This window comes from Pangasianodon hypophthalmus, chromosome 19, assembly GCF_027358585.1.
Source record: "Pangasianodon hypophthalmus isolate fPanHyp1 chromosome 19, fPanHyp1.pri, whole genome shotgun sequence".
In the NCBI taxonomy this organism is placed as follows: Eukaryota; Metazoa; Chordata; class Actinopteri; order Siluriformes; family Pangasiidae; genus Pangasianodon; species Pangasianodon hypophthalmus.
Window position 1 is genome coordinate 17,251,833 of NC_069728.1, and position 21,090 is coordinate 17,272,922.

At 37.7% G+C, this 21,090-nt stretch overlaps 2 protein-coding genes across 5 annotated transcripts in view; one reads left to right on the forward strand and one right to left on the reverse strand.

Moving 5' to 3' along the window:
- Window positions 1-1,850: 1,850 nt before the first annotated feature.
- On the reverse strand, window positions 1,851-19,714 carry moxd1l (monooxygenase, DBH-like 1, like). Its single transcript, XM_053242025.1, has 13 exons — window positions 19,299-19,714; window positions 17,799-17,945; window positions 17,175-17,327; window positions 13,522-13,605; window positions 13,214-13,369; window positions 8,783-8,885; window positions 6,609-6,781; window positions 6,018-6,109; window positions 5,438-5,534; window positions 5,228-5,287; window positions 4,359-4,489; window positions 4,156-4,264; window positions 1,851-2,681 (listed from the first exon to the last, which is right to left on the reverse strand). Exons 1-13 carry the CDS (start codon window positions 19,572-19,574, stop codon window positions 2,541-2,543), a joined length of 1,722 nt encoding a protein of 573 aa, XP_053098000.1. The 5' UTR covers window positions 19,575-19,714; the 3' UTR covers window positions 1,851-2,540.
- The window catches only part of snx9b (sorting nexin 9b), a 46,333-nt gene continuing 44,880 nt past the window's right edge, over window positions 19,638-21,090 (forward strand). The window contains exon 1 of one of the 4 annotated variants that reach the window (XM_053242020.1): window positions 19,638-19,829. In XM_053242020.1, coding sequence (XP_053097995.1) covers window positions 19,776-19,829 — 54 coding nt within the window. In that variant the 5' untranslated portion in view covers window positions 19,638-19,775. The remainder of the gene's footprint in view (window positions 19,830-21,090) is intronic. The other 3 variants (XM_053242023.1, XM_053242021.1, XM_053242024.1) reach the window with 3 other exon arrangements.

Here is a 21,090-nt window from a genome sequence, read left to right on the forward strand (position 1 = left end):
CACCCTAGCATTATGAAGTTACTATTATAATATGTCCTTTTCTCTCAATACACTAATTATGAGTAGAATTATTTAGATTCGTTTCTCCTTTAGCCATATACATCATATATATGTATATATAAACATATAGACATATAAACATATATATACAGTACTGTGCAAAAGTCTTAGGCACCCTATTTTTTTTAGTACAAACTTTGTTATAGATGTTTATTTTATGATTCTACATTATTGATTCAGCACAAAAACATTTTAAAATTAAAATGTTACAGAAAAATGTTTGTATGTCAGTAAAGAAAGCAGCAGATTCCATAAGAGACACTTTTCAGATAAAAACATAATGAAGGCTGCTGGGTTTCGCTGCAGAAATAAGAAGCGAGTCGACAGTCAAAGTCTCCAGAAGAACTGTGGCTGCTTCTGCAAGATGCTCAGTAACACTTCCAGCTCATTTCCTTATAAAACAAAAATTGTACCTGAGAATACTGTTTATTTTTTATTATAGCAAAGGATCGTCACACCAAATATTGACTTTGTTTCATTTATTACTGTTTACTGCTCTTTATAGTATTTATTTTAATGTACAAACATTTAATTTCATTATTTTTGAAGCATCTTTTGCTCTACAGCATTATATTCATATATATATATATATATATATATATATATATATATATATATATATATATATAAAATATATATATATTTATTTTATTTATTTATTTATATAAACCCTATGATGCTAGGGTAATGGGACTCTGTAGAATAAGGAGCAGGGGCTTTTTTTATTTTTTTATTTTTTTCATTAAAGCTGCCAGAGGAGGTGAAGAATCACAATGTGACCACCAGAGGGAGCTGTGGTGTTTCACCTTCATCACTTCTCTGTGGAGTCAAAAAAGATGGCAACTATTTTGCATTTATAATGTAATTTTGACAAATGCACAGAAATGTGTAGTTGTGTTTCAGATTTTGCATACATGTAAAACAAAAATGCAAATGTGTGCGAGAAAAAAATGTAAATCTGCCATCAAGCCCACAAAAAAGATAAATACACTGTATAAATAAATCATTTTAAATGTAGAGGAAAATATCTTTAGCTGTAAATGACGTGTTACAAGCGTGTACGTTGTCAGTGCATGGATCTGTGATTGAATAAGTTTTGTTTTTTTTCTTGTGCGACTCTTTCCATCCAATCAGACCGATAGCCTTAATGTTAATTAACAATATATAGTTATTTTATAGTTCAGATTGCATGCACATTGGCTTTACAGTAACAGTTAGATGATGTTAGGTGACTAGCGAGCTAGCGTGAAGCTGGTATGTAAGGAAGAAGACACTCTGAGACATGCTATTGTAGGAAAATAATCAGTGCCAGGGTGATGAGATGCAGCTTGATGTGAAGCGGAGTTACTGTTACCGCCCCGAAGTTGCTTCCCTTCCTCACACGCCTGAAGTGTTCTGTTCCTCTTATACACCACAGCAATTTGTCAATGGTTACTTTTTATCCATTTATAGTTACATTAAAGTAGTAGTAGTAGTAGTAGTAGTAGTAATGTTATTACCATGAATTTAGACGATGAAATCTTTCATTTGTTTCGACACTTTGAAACCCCATTTTTATGCATCACAGATTTTGACAACATTTCTTTTTGTAAAAGCATTTCTTAGAAAGTAAAGCAGAAGTGAAAGTGATGATTTCTGCTGTGGAACTGCAAGCAGGTGTGAGAGTTTCCGCAAGTGACAGAGCTTCAGCTGGGTTTCTAACGCTGCTTTGTAGATGAAGACATGTTCACAGGAAGTATAGAGCAAGTTGTTCAGAAATAGAATTTGGTTTCTCTTCTCTGACACGGGTATGTCGTTAATGAATTTATTACTGATTAGAAAACAGACACAAGTCTGTGGAAGTTTCTTGATATTTTACAGGCCTGGATGTTGCAGTGTTATTTAACTAACAGGGTGAGACTGTAAAAGATTCCAGTACTGTATCACATCCCTGTGAAGTGCATTAAGATTCAATACACAAACTTTTGTTTTCAGGGTTTATTTTCTTTCTTGTGTTGTTGAAGCAGCTTGTCCAATTGGCAACTACAAATAAAAAACTAACATCCCAGACACAAAATCAAAATTTTTCACAGTCAAATTTCTACAAATATACAGATGATGTAAAATGTAGATCATTTAATTAGACCACAATCTACTTTCTAAAAAAAAAGTCAGAAAAATTCAAACAAAAAATTTTGTTTGAACTGGCAGTCGAAATGTTAGACACAGTAAAGTTGCAGCAGCACAGTTTAGACTCTGTGTTAGAGTTAAAAGCTAGAGTAAATCACTAGCAGGTTCGTGTATCATTCGGAACAAAAATCGACATTGATTTAAACCAGGGAATATCCTCTGATCAATTGCACAACTGTGAATCGTTTTACTTTAAGCCTAAGTGCAATCTGACTGAAAAATCACATGAAGTGACTTTTAATCATTCATTACAGTTACATCAGTTTATTTTCTACAGCCGAAGTCTGACTGTTGTTTGGCAGGTGAAGATACTACAAGAGGATCAGTGAGAGCATCAGTCCGAGCAGCAGGATCACTGTACCAGGGCTCTGGATCTCAGCTCTGCTTCGTAAACAGCTGCTGGACGGAGACAGCTTCAGCTCAGGAATCTTCCCCGTGTTGAGCACGATGTTCTGGGAGATAAACAAGATTTTCCAGGAGTTATTATACGCTCTCGCAAACAAAACATTTCTCAAAACATTTTAGCTTTCTTTAGTAGTTCTACTTAAAGCTTTCACCTTACAGATTGACAAAGAGCCCATAAGGGTGTTAGATGAACATTTTTTTAAAGAGTCATTAAGAAAACCTAAAACTGTAAACTGAAATAAGATAATATACTGAAATGGAAACTACAATTAAAAAGAAAACCTGGATTTTACTATGCATTTAGTGACACTTTCTTTTAGATACACAAATAACTACAACACATTAAAACTCCTAAATACTCATGTGCAGAGTTCTCCAGGATCAGGACCGGGAACCTGTGTGTTATCTGAATCAGAAACAGTATGAGTGAAGACGGGCCACTGCTTAAAATATCAATGAGCAGCAAGTAACACTCAGTATGGCCGCTGTATTATCCTTCAGTCACAAGAACCAATCACCTTGTTGGTTAAGAGATTAGCAGAAAAGGCCAGGCTCATCAGATTCTTACCCTGACACCTGCGGAAATAGTGTGTTTTGCAACCTAAAAATCTTTTTTTTTCGTCTTATTTGCAAGCATGTAAAACTACAGCCTGGAAAACCAGTGAGAGTGACAAGTACACAGAGAAACTATCAGTCACTCGATGCATCAGCCAATCATATAGGGGTAAAGTTAGGATTAGGATAAGGTTTAACCAATTATATACCAGCTATTGATCATGCAACAGAAAAGCGTTCACTGTATTGTCAGAAGATCATGAGTTCGTATCCTGACGAGGCTCCAGGCATCCGTGGCCGGGAGTCTAGGGAGCAAAACTGGCTGTGCTCTGGGTGGGAGGGGCATACTGTATTTCCTGTCAATCACAGAGATACTACCCAGTTTTGGGCATTGGCGAGCACATGTATGAGGAAGAGGGCAGATAGCTCTTTCCTCTGAGTGTGTTGAGTTGGCCTGTGACACAGCATGAGTAGTAGTTTGAAAAGATGTGGTGGCTAACTTCACTAATCCACACTCTCCATGGTTGGGAAGAGCTGGCTGGTGGGTGGGAAATGACCAAATTGTGTAGAAAATAGAAAAAAAAAGGGAAAAAATGAGTCCATAAACTATACTTCAAAAACTGATCTATAAATGCTCTATACTTCCTCTTTAACCTTGTTATTTTGGAGAATGGGAAAGCAATTAACAATTACAAATTAACAAAGGTTCACACAAACAACATGCAATCCAGAAATGGTTACTATCAAGTTTGCTGCATCTTGACATTGAGATTCTTGGGGAAAACTAAGTGGAAATTTGAATGCAAACTCTGGCTCATGTGTTTGAAACGTCATCTTGTCAATCCGTTTCTGGTTTCTGGTCTCTGGTCTCTCCTCATTTTACAGATCTTGTATGACTGAAAAGTAGTAAATCTTGCCAAGATGGCCTCCGAGTGGACCAAAAGCAGATTGGTTCATGTAACTCACCTCTAAGCTTCCAACAAGTATGTACTGTTGAATCCTCTTCAGCGTTTGCTGATACTCCAGGACTGAGTTGTTATCCCACACCTTTGTCTTCATCATGTTCATCCAGTCTCTGTACAGTGAAGAAAGCAAAGCAGTTTCAGATAAACCGCTGAAGCTGAAAATCACGAGCAGGGAGACACAGTCAGAGTAATTAGCTGTGTTACGTGGCATTAGCGGCTCCCATCTCGGTCATGAGCGTCTTCTTGTGGGGGAGGCTGCTACAGGTGCTGAGGTCTAGAGCGGGGTAGTAGTAGAGAAAAGCCAGGCACATCTCATTATGAGTTTCCAGACCCCCCTGTTAACAGAATGCAGAATAAAGAATTACACCACAGCACTGGTTATTTCTCGAATCTGATTGGTCAGAAGGTGTTGATTAATTTTCTATAACAGCACATCTGCCCGTAGTGTAGCTACAAAGTTTATATTACTACACTTGTTCTAATACAGTATTGTTTCTATAGTAACAGCTTACACAGGGACCCGTACCACAGATGCACTACATAAAAGCTACTATTAAAAAACATATACAACATAAAGAGTTACTAATAAAAAAAAGTTCTGAAAGGAGTCTCCAGTGTCAGCACTTTGCAACAGTTGTAAAAGTTGCGGGTTTTTTTTTTAATCTTATTAACTTCAAGAGATAAAATGACAGTCTGGTGATGGAACAACTGTTTATAGCTGCTATAACAAAAGTGATAACAGGAACTAAGTTCCATGGATATTCTACAACACTGAATGTAACTATAAATGGATAAAGTGTGTTGTTCATTGATAAATTACAAATGATAATCATCAGCATGTTGGTGTGATTTATGAGGAATAAAACACTTTGCAGTGTGCGGTTATTGGAAAATAATAAACTTCCAGCTGGTAGCAGTACTTCCGCTTTGTCTCATGCCACATTATTTTCCTATAACAGCATGCCCCCAAGTGTTTTATTCTTTCCTTAACCAATGTATTATTCTACATAGATTGTGTTGAATGGTTTAACCTGAGATCACTGTTCACTGTTACTAAATTAGAATAGACCAACCCAAGTGAGTTCTGTTCGATTGTTTGTGTTATACGTGCATTCCACCAAGAGCTGGTCACCCTGTGAGAGGGAAATAAATGAGAGAGAAATAAAGTTTTATTTAGATTTTTGTCATTATTTGGAATGTTGCATGCATCTGAACATACAGGACAAGTTTCAGACATTTCCTCCTATTGGATTTCTGAGAAATGTAAATAATTCGACACCTACCAGCTTAACTGTTTTGGTTTTTCCCAGGTGTGTCACCTGCTGGAATTCAAAATCATAGTGTTCATTCAGCGCTAAGAAATCGATCTGCTCTCCATCCCTTAAAGAACACAAAAAGACACGAACACAGTAATCACCACCTGCCTGTAGGCTTTCCTTTGTTAGTGGAAAAAGTACAAACTCTCTGTCCTTTCTTTTCTTAAAATTTCTATTCTTTCTATTCATATGGACCAGTTTCAGGTAACTCTACATGCAAACGTTCTCATGTTTCCACATCTTTTTTTTATTTTGACAATTCAGTCAGTAAAGCTTGTTTTCTGCCTCAGCTGGTCTCAGAGGTGTTTCAATTTTAGCTTCTGATCAAGAGTTTCAGATTTATATGCGTTTTACATGATGGACACAGTGGTGTTAAAAAAGTTCCAGGAGTGCCACATCTTTAAAATGTGTTACTCAGCTTTTAATTAAATGTAAAACAGGCCTGTGATTTTAACACAAATTCGTTATGAATTAGTTATAAATAGTTACTTATAAACACAATCTTGTAAATTTCTCTGTTACAGCTACAGAGTGTTTTTTTTCTTACCTGAAGTGGCCGACTCGCACCTTCCTTCCTGCCAGGTGTGTGTGCAGGATAACTGCGAAAACCTGTAAGTCCTTTGGTGACTGAGAGAGGACCTGAAGAACAAAGAAGAACATGTTTAGCCACAGAACATCCTCAACCTCCATTTTCTAGTGATTTTAAAAAAGTAAGGCATGAGATTGTGGTGCTGTATTGTTTAATTTGGCCTTATACCACTGTTTATAGCTGCTGTAAGTGATAACAGGAACTAATTTGTTTCATGGATGTTCCACAACATTAAATGTAACTATAAATGGATAAAAAAACAGTATGACACTGTTTTTTTCTCATTAAAAAGGTAATCGAAGGCAAACAGCACACATCTGAATTGTTGTATTCCTTACTTACTTACCTAATACGAAAACACTAAAACAAATATATTGTTCACTCTTCCTACTTTGCATGACATCATTCAAACAATTTTCCGAGCTGCACGTAATTACTTAGCTTGCACACGCAAATTAATGCTTGTTATTAGTGATCTGAGTAGATCACTCTGTGGCTGAGAGTGATGTTAGATAAATAAAAAAAAAAAAGATGAAGCAGATTTTGTACCTGGGGAAGGTAGCTGGTGTCACACAGGCCGTATGTGAGGAAGGCTGTAGCATTAGGTGGGATTGCATATTCGAACCCGATTGTCACCAGGAGTCCCGTCTGCAGTACAGCAGCATCGAACTGCCGCAGCTGAGCCGTGTAGTAAAAACGCAAGCCTGAGTTATCAACAAGGCCTACACACACACACACACACAGCAAAAGGAGATCTGAAAGGATCTGAGTACACACAAGAGCAAAAGTTTGTATCACTGTAAGATACAAAAAAACCTCATCACAGTAACAGACATTTTCTAACAATGTAATGTAAAATTGTTGCATGTGTTATTCTTTTTAAATAATGAAGTGAAGTGAAGTGAAGTGTCGTGTAGCCAAGTTTGGTGACCCATACTCAGAATTTGTGCTCTGCATTTAACCCATCCTGATGGCACGATACTTCTTTTTCTATTCTGATACCAATACTGAAACCGTGATATCAGCCGATATCAATACCCATGCTTTATTGTTTTCTTTAAAAACTACTACGCTTTTTTTTTTTTTTACTGAAGCACTTTACAGTTCTTTCACACAAAAATCACCTACATTATAAATATAATAAATATAATGAAATATAAAGAATAAATATAAGAAAATCTTTCCTAACAAAAGAAAAAGTCTCTTTATACAGTGTGTAAACATTTTCATTTCCAAAAATACATTTCTTTTCCAAATCCAGTCTTTGCCATTTGTTACAGGATCCAATATCTGATATATTTTCTCCGATAGCTGATCCACGGTTTTTTGCTGGTATCAGCCCGATACTGATACTGGGTAGCAAATCGGTGTTATCTCTCATGCTAAGATATTCACAGGTAATAGTATTATTAGTTAATTAATAGTTGAGTTTTTTTATTTTAATTTTGTCAAACAGCTTTTGGATCCTTTCAGTTGTAATATTCACTCTTCCATTCTTCCTGAAGTATCGATTTTAACTCGCATGTCATACACCACTTTCTTCATATCAATTCTTGAGACCAAGAGGGAAAAATTTTCCTTATAATTTTCCTTTTTGTTATAGTAAGTTTCACTGTTGTTCAGGTAAATTCAGCATTCTAGGTAAAATAGAGCTTCCTTTGTTTATTTTTTCACCCAGAAATCATGGGGGGTACAAATTTTTGCACTGAAAATTTTGCACTCCACTAGGCTAGTCATGTAATATGCACTTAAATTCTTGCTTGGGTAGAGAGGGCTTTATTATAGTTAAAAGCTTTATACTGTTAGTTCGGCAAAAATATCGAATTCACACAATTTACTTAGTAATTTAAATTAGTAAAGGATATCTGTCTCAGTTAAAATCTTCTGTGTAAATATCTGCGTGAATCTACATCCAGCTCCTCACTGATGTCCCACAAACTTGCTTGGTTTAGTTTAAGACGCAGATCTGTTAGTTATGCATGTGTCTGAAACATAAATTCATTGTAAGGGTGTATTGTACAGAGAAGATTCCAGAAAAGCAATCTCAGCACTGAAATAAGAGAAAATACACATAGTCTTGCATTTCATTAGTGACATGCAGAAAACATGCCAAACTGAAAAGCAAAGGCTTCACTGCATTGCTTTCACATCACTGGACGTCTTTAACCAAAAACAATCAGCAGGAGATTTTTTAAGGATATTTTTTAAAAATAAAATGCTGAGCTTGTGTCAGAAGTGAACGTAATTCTCTGTTGCATTTCATTTCACTGTCATCAGTGTGTTGCAGTCATGCTGCACTGAAATGCAATCACTGTCCAATCACAGCCCTAAGCTGTACTTGGGGGTGTGGCTATAAACCGAGAATGTGGCGTAAGGCCTCAAAGTATCAGTTTCCACCTTTTACAGTTTCCTATTGCTTTACTGTTTTTTTATTGCTATTGCACTCAACCCTTAATCATAAAGTTTTTCAGAATCATTACTAAAACATTATAAAATGACTAAAAAAAACCTCATAGCTCACAGCAGGACCCAGGAGTTCCTACACATACCCCTGGAGATACCTTATAACACCTCTGACTTGTGTGACAGCATCGGCAGGAAGACAGCTGCTTCCTCTTACAGACATTTCTAATCCAAAGCTGCACACATGCATCAAAACAACAATAAGTGTGCACTATCAGTGTGTTAGCTGGCTAGGTCTATCTATCTGTGTATATTGGTACCTGCAGTCTTGTACTGGTTGTTGTAGTGCACTTCAAGCCTGTAGAGGGTCCCATTTCCATCTCCACCCACAGGAAGTCCAGCCACTTCAGGAAATTCAAAAGCCTGAAGATGTTAAAAAAAAAAAAAAAAAGTTAAAATAACTCCACCGGTCTCTAGTGGCGAGCAGAGGATCTGGCCCTGTCTCAGAGTCAGAAACATGCTCAGAATGGAGGATTCTATGAATATGGTGCTATTTAGCCCTTTTAACAGGAAAACTATTATTTTTTTAAAATAATTTTTCAAAATTTATTCTAAAAAACATGAATTTAATGATGCATTTGCTGTTGAACGAGTAACAGGGTTGAAATTTTAGCATACATAAACACAAAATGTGATTAACTAGCATCCATGAGGACTTTAAGGACTTTCTAATCATTTACTGATTTTCTGATGTCGAATCTATAATTCGGGTCACAGGGTTGTACTTGTAAGTCAATATCACAATATCATTGAAAATGAAGAAAACAAATGAGAGAACTTCATTTTCTTCTTCCCATGATCTCCAGGAAATTCAGATGTGACTATTCCAAATATTTCAAATGTTTCACACGTTTGAGTGAATTATCTAAAGTGTACATTTGTACATAAGCTATAATGGATGAGTCATGGAAAATGATGTTCCAAGCATGAGATGTTGAATGGATTCACACTTTAATGATGATTGATGAATAACTGATGATTATTGACATGCTTGCCACGGATCCTTAAAAAGTCTTAAAACAGAAGTTTGAATTTTAAGGTAATAAAATGTCTTAAATATGTTGCTTTTAACTATTAGTATTAAATTCTGAGGTCACGATGTAAGAAATTGTTTTTGGATATGCAGTGACATTTTCTACATTTCTATTTCCCCACTTGTTGGAAGCAGAGATGAGAAGAAAATGAGGAAGTGCAAATTCAAGGAAAAAACTGAACTAATTGGCACCAAAAAGCAATTATTTTGATATTAAATGCAAAATCTGTCACGACATTCCAGTTAGGCACAATGGGGATTAAAGCACTCGATTCTTACATGAAATCTGAGAAGCACAAGCTTTATGCTGGCAGTCAAGCTAGATAAATTTAAGGAGCATGTTAAGCAGTGTGCTAAATGCATTCGTCATGATTTTCATGCACATCGTGAATAAAAGAAACACATGAGGTGGTCCAGAAAGACTCTAGAAGCAAATTCTGGAAAATAACAAATATATATATATATATATATATATATATATATATATATATATATATATATATATTTGTTTTGTTTTGTTTTTACTTTATTTTCTAACCTTGTGCATCACACTGGTAAAAGAGTCATTTTAACAAATGGAGCACGAATGCAGTCAGTTTGTCTAAAAATGTCTAAAGCCTCACTATCTAAGTGTGATTTATTCACAATATATTCAGGTTTTGGAGAGTTTGAAAGTAGTGAAGCGGAATCAATTGAATTTGTAATCAGATTCTGGCTGTCAGAATGTCCACAATGCGCATACTCCATCACATCATCACCAAAACAGAGAAGAGCACTTACACACTCTGTACAAACAACAGCTTGTTTTAACATATGTATAAAATATTATATTAATAAAAGACATTTAGCTAACAGAACCGAAGTGAGTGGATGAATCAGAGATTATTTCCACACTGATGTTAGCGTGAACAGAGATCAGTGGAGTGAAGAGACTGATGTTTACCTCAGGTGATGAGACAGAGACTGATGTGGATGATGCTGATAATCAGCAGATCCTACTGTAAACTTATGATCCTTTAGACTTTGTTACTAATGTTATTTTTCCGTAATAAGTGTAGAGGTAGGCGGGGTGTCTTTCAGTGAAACGGGAATGATATCTTTAACCTCATCATGCATAGTGTCCACATTTAGGGACAGTCAATTTAGGGCTCTTTTTTATATTTTAGGAAAATATAAGATGTAAATCACCTCCAAATCACTTGAGTATTACTGCAAATTAACATAATCTTCTTTATCTCGCTATCTTTATTAACTTTCTTCAAATAACAAAAGAAATAACAAAAGAATTCAAGTAGGAAATGTTTTTGTGCCAGACTCCACTGATCATTTTTAAAAAGTAGATTTTTTTTAAACTATTGTTGTTTTTGAGAAGCTGATTATTTTATTTTATTTTATTTTATTTTATTTTATTTCATTTTATTTTATTTTATTCTTACCTTTTTCTACCTCAAGCAAAAATCCTAAACTGTGTAAATTTTTTTATGTTCAGAAATGATATTTTCTTCTTCATGAAATGATATTTTTATCTTCAACATTACTTATTTTGACCTGAATGTTAAAAATTTTGGACATACAAACATTTTTTTTTAAATTTCAGGCAGACTAAGCATTAAATGCAATTTTCTCCCTCTTTTGGGACACGCTGTAGTTCTTCTATATCATATATATTAACAAGAAGTAAAATTCTAGCATTTCAGTCCACCAAAGAACTTTACTTCTTGTTGATACACTATATTACCAAAAGTATTCGGTCACCCATCCAAATGATCAGAATCAGGTGTCCTAATCACTTGGCCTGGCCACAGGTGTATAAAATCAAGCACTTAGGCATGCAGACTGTTTTTACAAACATTTGTGAAAGAATGGGCCGCTCACAGGAGCTCAGTGAATTCCAGCGTGGAACTGTCATAGGATGCCACCCGTGCAACAAATCCAGTCGTGAAATTTCCTCGCTCCAAATATTCCACAGTCAACTGTCAGCTTTATCATAACAAAACGGAAGAGTTTGGGAACAACAGCAACTCAGCCACGAAGTGGTAGGCCACGAAAACTGACGGAGAGGGGTCAGCGGATGCTGAAGCGCATAGTGCAAAGAGGTCGTCGACTTTCTTCACAGTCAACTGCTACAGAGCTCCAAACTTCATGTGACCTTCAGATTAGCCCAAGTACAGTACGCAGAGAGCTTCATGGAATGGGTTTCCATGGCCGAGCAGCTGCATCCAAGCCACACATCACCAAGTGCAATGCAAAGCGTCGGATGCAGTGGTGTAAAGCACGCCGCCACTGGACTCTAGAGCAGTGGAGACGCGTTCTCTGGAGTGATGAATCACGCTTTTCCATCTGGCAATCTGATGGACGAGTCTGGGTTTGGAGGTTGCCAGGAGAACGGTACATTTCGGACTGCATTGTGCCGAGTGTGAAATTTGGTGGAGGAGGAATTATGGTGTGGGGTTGTTTTTCAGGAGTTGGGCTTGGCCCCTTAGTTCCAGTGAAAGGAACTTTGAATGCTTCAGGATACCAAAACATTTTGGACAATTCCATGCTCCCAACCTTGTGGGAACAGTTTGGAGCGGGCCCCTTCCTCTTCCAACATGACTGTGCACCAGTGCACAAAGCAAGGTCCATAAAGACATGGATGACAGAGTCTGGTGTGGATGAACTTGACTGGCCTGCACAGAGTCCTGACCTGAACCCGATAGAACACCTTTGGGATGAATTAGAGCGGAGACTGAGAGCCAGGCCTTCTCGACCAACATCAGTGTGTGACCTCACCAATGCGCTTTTGGAAGAATGGTCAAAAATTCCTATAAACACACTCCTCAACCTTGTGGACAGCCTTCCGACCGACATCATATTGAACCCTATGGGTTAGGAATGGGATGGCACTTAAGTTCATATGTGAGTCAAGGCAGGTGACCGAATACTTTTGGTAATATAGTGTATATGTGATGTAGAAGAACTACAGTGTATCCCAAAAGTCTCCATACACAGGATTATGTTTGCAAGCACCACGTCGGTTGTGGCTTCATCAGTGGATGTTCGTGAAACACTTCCAGTCTTTTCGAATTTGTTAATAAGTTTGGTGACAGTGTCGTGTGTGATGTGCTCGCCATGTTTCCTGTTAAAGTCCATCACAGCCTTGCGACAGCTTCCCGATCCAGCCATGAGAATGATTTCAATACGTTCTTCTTTTATCAAAGGCATTCTTAAACGCTATATGAAAAAAAATTTATAACATAAACTAAGTATGAAAAATTTTGGAAGACATTTTGCTAAAAATGTATGGAGACTTTTGGGACTCCTGTATTTAAGGTAGAAAATCTCACAAATTTGAATGTGAAGGGTTTTCGCAGGCCTGGTTTCAACATGTTATTAATTTTCATTTGGCCACATCTTAATAAGCATCAAATTTGATTTTAAAAGCTCTGCAGCAACTCTGTTTAAAGTATTTAAAAGATTGCATTAAATATCATAATCACTTATTGGTTATGGATCAAGCTTTTTCTGACACTTTTTCTGGTTTAAACTCTTTTTACCTTTACTTTACATGCATGTTTGTAAATGTAATACCAGTAGGACACAAATGACACCTCATTCAGGGAATAACTCGAATGACCTATGAAACAGAACCCGACTCTGAAAGACAGGCATCACTCACTCCTCCTCCAACACCCCAAACAGCGACGACCGTGAAGCAGTCTGTTTCTTTCTCTCTGCTGTAGCATCGCTCCTCAGAGGGCTTGGTCACTGATGGTGGACAGCGGTACAGCAACAAGTGATGCACAATGTCCTTGTTCTGGATCACTGGTTCTATCTGTTGGCAGCAACATAGTGAAAATGTCTGAGATACCTTTAGCTTTATGTAATATAAAACTCCATTGGCACTACTTATTCGAATAAATCAGAACTGCAAGGTCAGTCTAATTAGCAAGAAGCTACGGCACATGAATAAACACTGCTACTTACACGGTAGATGTGGTGTTTCGTGTCAAATGCTGGAAGGCTCATAATCTTGCAGTGGTAGTAAGTGGTTAGGGCAGGTATCGTAAACTGCAAAGAAATTAAAAAAAAAAAAAAAGAATCTATTTAATAAACAGATTTAATGAGAACAAGTTTAATAATAAACTGACCAAGTGTGAATCTTACAATCTGAGGGTAGTCCTCACTGCAGAACCAAAAGTCCGGGGGGCGAAGCTGGACATGACCCAAATCCTCCTATAAACATAGCCCCTAACCACAACCCTAATCCCTCTGGACTTTTGGTTTGACTCTGTGTTTAGCTGGTTCAGATCCGACTCCACTCCAGGACATTTGGTTTGACTCTGTGTTTAGCTGGATCAGATCCGACTCCACTCCAGGACTTTTGGTTTGACTCTGTGTTTAGCTGGATCAGATCCGACTCCACCTCCAGGAAATTGGTTCGACTCTGCATTTAGCTGGATCAGATCCGACTCCATGCCCTGGACTTTTTGTTCCACTCTGTGTTTAGCTGGATCAGATCCGACTCCACCCCCTGGACCTTTGGTTCAACTCTACGTTTAGCTGGATCAGATCTGACTCCACCCCCTGGACCTTTGGTTCAACTCTATGTTTAGGTGGATCAGATCCGACTTTTGGTTTGACTCTGCATTTAGCTGGTTCAGATCCGACTCCACCCTCTGGACTTTTGGTTCGACTCTGTGTTTAGCTGGATCAGATCCGACTCCACCCCCAGGACTTTTGGTTTGACTCTGTGTTTAGCTGGATCAGATCCGACTCCACCCCCTGGACCTTTGGTTTGACTCTACGTTTAGCTGGATCAGATCCGACTCCACCTCCAGGAAATTGGTTCGACTCTGCATTTAGCTGGATCAGATCCGACTCCATGCCCTGGACTTTTTGTTCCACTCTGTGTTTAGCTGGATCAGATCCGACTCCACCCTCTGGACTTTTGGTTCGACTCTACATTTAGCTGGATTAGATCTGACTCCACCCCCTGGACCTTTGGTTCGACTCTACGTTTAGCTGGATCAGATCCGACTTTTGGTTTGACTCTGCATTTAGCTGGTTCAGATCCGACTCCACCCTCTGGACCTTTGGTTCGACTCTACGTTTAACTGGATTAGATCTGACTCCACCCCCAGGACTTTTGGTTTGACTCTGTGTTCAGCTGGACCTTTGTTTCTGCAGTGAAGGGTACTTGGATATATGTGTTCCACCATGGTTATGCCTGAGGCTTGTATTTATAAGCAGTGTGGTGTTATTATTATGTAATGATATTCACGTGCTGTAGGTTGTTTTGATTCAAAGTTTGCAACACTGTCCAGAACTGTCCAGCTCTTTAAAAAAAATACAAACTCTATTAATCATGTTTCCCCCAGCGTCTACTTTTCTTCAACCTTCTCACCTATAAAATTACAAGCATCCCTAGAGCCGAGCTCTGCCTAGCTGTCAACATTTTTTTTTTTAGATTAGATAATTAGTGTCTCATTTGGCATTTGACTCTGATGAGCCGCTACACTGTGAGACATTCGTACAGTGTGAGCGAGAGTAAGACTCATCATACAGTGTAAGCCCAGCTTTAGAACAACTGCGACTTAAAATATTAGCATGTAGTTGGTCTGGCTAGTTTTTCTTAGACATCTTTTAACACTTTTTCCATCCCTGAAATAAGCTCCACCCCCAGCCAGAATACAACTAACTCAGCTACGTCCTTGTCTTAACATTATTCACAAGGCATACCTAGTTTCAACAGAGCAGGTGGAGCTGGTTTTCAGATCACCTTTAAAAATAATAAACTGCATTTTTAAATTTTTGCAGGCCAGTAAGAAATATTATCTTTAAATTTGTGAGCCTGTAACAATTGGATTATAGATTGGATTATATTAGCAGCAATCCAGGAGGAGACATGGGGGCAGGGACAAAAAAAAGATCAGCTCTTACACACAGTAGAGGAAAAAAACAGGGGCATCTGGAGGACATTAACTCATATTTTTTCTACTATAGAGGCACCATAGGAAGCCTTTAGGGCACTGCAGCTTCTTTTCTCCACCAGAAGGGGACCCTATGTTATCACGTTATCACATTTTATCTACTTTAGGATCACCCTAGAGGGCACTTCATCTCATTTCCTCCGTTGTAAGAATACCCTAGAGGGCATGTTATCACATTATATCTTCTTTAGGATCACCCTAGAGGGCACTCCATTGCATTTTCTCTACAGTAAGAATACCCTAGAGGGCACATTATCACATTATATCTTCTTTAGGGGCACCCTAGAGGGCACTTCATCACATTTACATTTACATTTATGGCATTTGGCAGACGCCCTTATCCAGAGCGACTTACAATAGTGCTTTGAAGTCTATCAAAAATACATTCTGATATTGGCTCGCTAGGTCACAAACTAGGAATACCATCAGTCCAAAACTCTGTTGGGGAGGGTTTTTTTTTGTTTGTTTGTTTTTTTTGTTTTTTTTTGTTTTTGTGAAAGTGCTAATTTAAGTATTTTATGAAGAGGTAAGTCTTTAGCCGTCGTTTGAAGACTGCCAGTGACTCAGCTGTTCGGACATCTAGGGGAAGTTCATTCCACCACCTTGGTGCCAGAACAGAGAAGAGTCTCGATGCATGCCTTCCTTGTACCCTGAGAGATGGAGGGACCAGTCGAGCAGTGCTAGAGGATCGGAGGGAGCGTGGTGGCGCTCACATTTCCTCTGCTGTAAGAATACCCTAGAGGGCATGTTATCACATTTTATCTATTTTAGGATCACCCTAGAGGGCACTTCATTGCATTTTCTCCACTGTAAGAATACCCTAGAGGGCATGTTATCACATTTTATCTACGCTTCAGGCACACTAGAGGTCACTTCATCCCATTTTCTCCACTGTAAGAAAACCCTAGAAGGCAAGTTATCACATTTTATCTACAATAGAGGCACCCTAGAGGGCATTTCACATTTTGTCCACTGTAAGAATACCCTAGAGGGCACTTCATTACACTGTCTCAACTGTAAGAAGACCCTAGAAGGCACGTTATCACACCCTAGAAGGCACACCTAGATGTCCGAACAGCTGAGTCACTGGCAGTCTTCAAACGACGTCTAAAGACTTACCTCTTCATAAAATACTTAAATTAGCACTTTCACCAAAAAAAAAAAAAAAAAAAAAGCATCTCACCAACAGAGTTTTGGACTGATGGTATTCCTAGTTTGTGACCTAGCGAGCCAATATCAGAATGTATTTTTGATAGACTTGAAAGCACTATTGTAAGTCGCTCTGGATAAGGGCGTCTGCCAAATTTTATCTACGCTTCAGGCACACTAGAGGGCACTTCATCACCCTTTCTCAACTGTAAGAAGACCCTAGAGGACACACATTTCTACCTTAGGGGCACCTTAGAGGGCACTTTCACAGCATTTTCTCATACTGGGATCTAAGTATAAATCGACATCTGGATTTCTGTAAACCTTCTTTGTGACTATTTTAAAAGCATTATACAAATAAATTTGAAAATTGAAGTGATGTCTAACATTTATTGTCAGTGGTAGAAATGGCCATAGTGGATTGTTTTCACAACATTTTCCTCACAGCTTATCCATCTACAATATGAATAATGAGACATAAGAATAACTCAGCCGTACGTTGGTCATGGTCAGGTCAAAGTATTTGCTGTCAGGGATGCTGGTTCGGGGCATGTAGCTCAGAAGGTTCACTTCCTTCGTGCCTCGCAGGGTTTTGTGATAGCCGATGTCATCGGTGTTACCGTAAGCGTAGATCAGCTTCACTGGCATTTCCTGAGGAGATAATAGAAGAAAGACAAGTTATTTTTTTTTCCCAGCTGCAGAAAACCATACTGTAATATCTTGAAAACTTAAAACTGTTCTTTTCATGCTAGTTTTCTGCCACATCTGGAAGGAGGATTAGCTTTAGATGTTTTCCAACAAAATCACTGACTCAACCTTTCAAGACAAAGTGGCTTCTGAGTGCTGAAGAACATAAACATAGACTAAATCTAAAATATTTATTTCAAAATGAACTCAAACTACCAATTAAAAATGCTCATAAAGTACAGGGAGGAGAAAGAAAGCTAAAGCATTGTAGAATAGAGAGATACTTGGCTACTCTAGGCCCCTGAAGACCTGGCAAATTCTGTAAATCATGAGAAGAAGATGAAACCTGCAGGATATTAGGTGTCCTTTCTTCCAACAGAAACTCAGCCATTAAAGTGAACGTGACAGAAAGGTGATTTCCTGTCATTTACTCACAGTGATGGAAAAGTCGTTTTCATCACAGGCCTTGATGGATCGCTGGAACTTCATCACGGTTTGTCCATTCGCTTCGGTCAGAGAGAGGACTTTATAGTCCTGCTTCTGGTCCAGAGCTGGCATAAAGTTCCCGGCCGCGTTTCTGTCCTAAATGAAACACAGATCTTTCAACAAACAGAGCTTGAATTTTCCTATTTATGAATACAGGTTACTCTGTCGTAAAATATATACATATATATATATATATATTTAAAAAATCCACTGTAAAATTTAAAGCAAGTCACATTTTAAAGAATTGAGTCAAACACATGAAACTGACATTGTTGTGCGTAAAGAGCAAAAGTATTCACCCCCTTGTAATGTTCTGCTTTTGTGATACTTATGCGATCTTTTTTTTAAATTTTTTTTTTTTTTTTTCACTTTTATACTTTTTATTTGTTTATTGATTTTTCCTCACTTCAAAATTATGGGCTGTGGGAAAACTTAATAGAACAATTTCACCTCTGAACGTTACACAACGCTGACACTAGAGACTCCTTCCAAAAATACTAAATGAATATCTCCTTAGAGAAAACTTCACCACGTCAACAATTACACCCATTTTTAAACCGTTTATGTAGAACTTCCAACATACGAGACCCTGTGAATGAACTGTTACTATAGAATCGATAAAGTGTTAGAACAAGTGCATTAATAGAAACCTGTGATTAGCCTAACAGCCGGAACTACTGTCAGAGCTGCTGTTGTAAAAAGTAATCAAAATGTCTGACCAATCAGAGTAGAGCATTCAGCAGTGCTGTGGCTTAATATATAATACACAGTCTTCTTCTGACAACTTCAAAAAACAGATTTGTACTGATTTGTACTGATTTTTAGAAATCATTTCCTTCTTAAGAGACATTTTTGCATCAGATAGCTTCAAGCATGTGATCGTATTTTCTATACTGGAATGGATAAGAAAGATGCAAACACAGTGTCTGAAACCAAAAAGGAGGGAAAAACGCCAAAAAGGCATGAACTCTTGGTGTTAAAGATTATTTAGACAATTTGTATTGTTACAGATAACTATTAGGATTCCGGCTAATTTGTAGTCAACTGTAGTCGTTATCATGCTAGCTAAGATTTGGGTGATATTTGGTTGTAGCTGTTGTTGGTTAGATTTCATTCTTTGGTTCACTTTAACATTAGAATCTTATTTTACATTATTTTTACTATCATACTATCATTACTATGATTTACTTAAAGTAATGAAATAGATAATGATTTATGATAAATTACAGCAATGGTCTCGAGTGATTTGGAGGTGATTTACATCTAATATTTTCCCAAAAACAACCTTAACACTTACACTTAACACTATGCATGAAAGGGTTAACTTCAGTAAAGAATTAAGTAAAGAAACTGAATGTACTTTAACTAGAGGATCTTTTAAATGACTGGATTTTCTTTCTTTCTTTCTTTGTTTACACTAAAATAACCCGAATTTAAAAAAAGGTTTACCGTAAAATATATCCCACCAGGGCCGACTCCTCCGATGACGATATCCGATCCAGCCATTCCTCCATTGGGACTGAACCCAAAGCCGACCCAGCCTGTGGTGTTCACCGTCACCTCAAACGTGATGGTGTCCCTTACCACATCAAAACCCCACCTGAGAAGAACATTTGTGTTTGAGTCTAGATACTCAGAGAAAGGCAGTGTTGGATCCACATCGGCTCCAGATGTTTGGCCCAAGAACCAGACCAGAAGCATGAGGAGAGCTGGAACAGACATCATGGCACCCAAAAGTCAATAATGATCTCTTTATCTCTAGCAAACAGATCTGAACTCTGAAATGTTAGTAAAGTCCTTTCGTAATCTGCTCCATTACACTCAAACCTCAGTCACTTCTCGTCCCTCTCCTCCCTCTCTCTCTCCTGCTCTCTCTCTCCCTTTCTCCCGATCTCTCTCTTGCTTTCCATTGTGTCCTAGATCATCATGTTTCCAGTTCAACAGGTCTTTAGTGAAGTGCTGGGAATCACTAAACATAACGTGAGTAATATGAGAGGAACGTGTTCTTGATGAAAGAGTGGCTTGTTTTCTGAATTGCACCAGTATGTGTGAATACATAACAATACACCTCTCACCGGTAACGACAGTGAGAGACAGTCAACCGTCAGTTCTGTTCACTACTAGGCAAAGATTGTACTGTTCATGGGTCACTTTAGAGCAGCTGAGACATTTGAAATGACTAACCTTAAATACATCTATGTTCAATAAAGACACATAAACCCACTTCTCATGCTGGGGTGATGCTGCTATCAGGTGTGTGTGATCAGGTATAATTGTGAATAAGACATGGAGGAAACGTAACATGCAGTGAATTCACTTATTTGTTAAACAGTTAGTGTTAATTGATATTTCAGACCTGTATAATTATAAAATACTGTAAATATAAACACCAGAAAGTGAGTTTATTATTTTTTATGTTCAGAAGAAAAGGAGCCAAGCACATAAAGTTTCTCATCGAAAGACATTTTAAGTTTCATTCTATTTTAAGTAAAAATGGAACACAAGGGTTAAAGGATCTGAGATGCATGTTTTTGTTTTCTACACGACGATCAGCATGATCCTACATTTTCAGTGAAAGAACTCTTTAAATAGCCTTTAAAAGTTTCCATGACGTTTTCCATGATGCAAGAAAAGACCTTGCAGGAAAACCGAAACTTACACACATTCAAATGCCTGGAGAAACTACTTATTTTTTTCCTCTAACAAAACATCCTTCTTATACAGAAATCTGTTATAAAAGTAGGATTTTCTTGGAGAAGATTTTTTTTACAATCAACCAACTGAAGAACGCCTTTTCTCTGAATATATGAAGAACTCTACGTTAGAGTGGTTTAACTATGCAAAGAAACATCTAAAGAACCCTTGATGAACTCTTCTCCTATGAGTATACAGTATGTATAACTCTACAACAGACGGCCTCCATTTTAGACAAGGTTCCACATGGAACCACTTAAGGAGTCTTAATCAACCCTTAAGAACCTTTAAGCAGAACCATTAAGGAAACCTTTTTTTTTTTTTTAATCTAACAGTGCACCCTGTTGTCTTCATAATATACACACTTTGAAAAAGGTCAAATCTAGACACTTAAAGGGTTCTTCAACTGGTTCTTTGTATAGTTAAGGGTTCTTAGCTTCCTGAAAGGGTTCTAGTTTGGAAAGCTAGATTGAACTTTTTTCTAAGAGTGTATGTTATGATGACTACAGTGAACAATTTTAGCAAAACAAAGGTTCCTTAAGGTGTC

Coding starts and splice junctions, on each gene's coding strand:
- moxd1l (XM_053242025.1), bottom strand. CDS start 19,574: ATGATGTCTGTTCCAGCTCTCCTCATGCTTCTGGTCTGGTTCTTGGGC. Junction 6,782..8,782: donor CAACCAGTACAAGACTGCAG/GTACCAATATAC, acceptor GTGTGTGTGTAG/GCCTTGTTGATAACTCAGGC. Junction 5,288..5,437: donor AAACCAAAACAGTTAAGCTG/GTAGGTGTCGAA, acceptor TCCCTCTCACAG/GGTGACCAGCTCTTGGTGGA.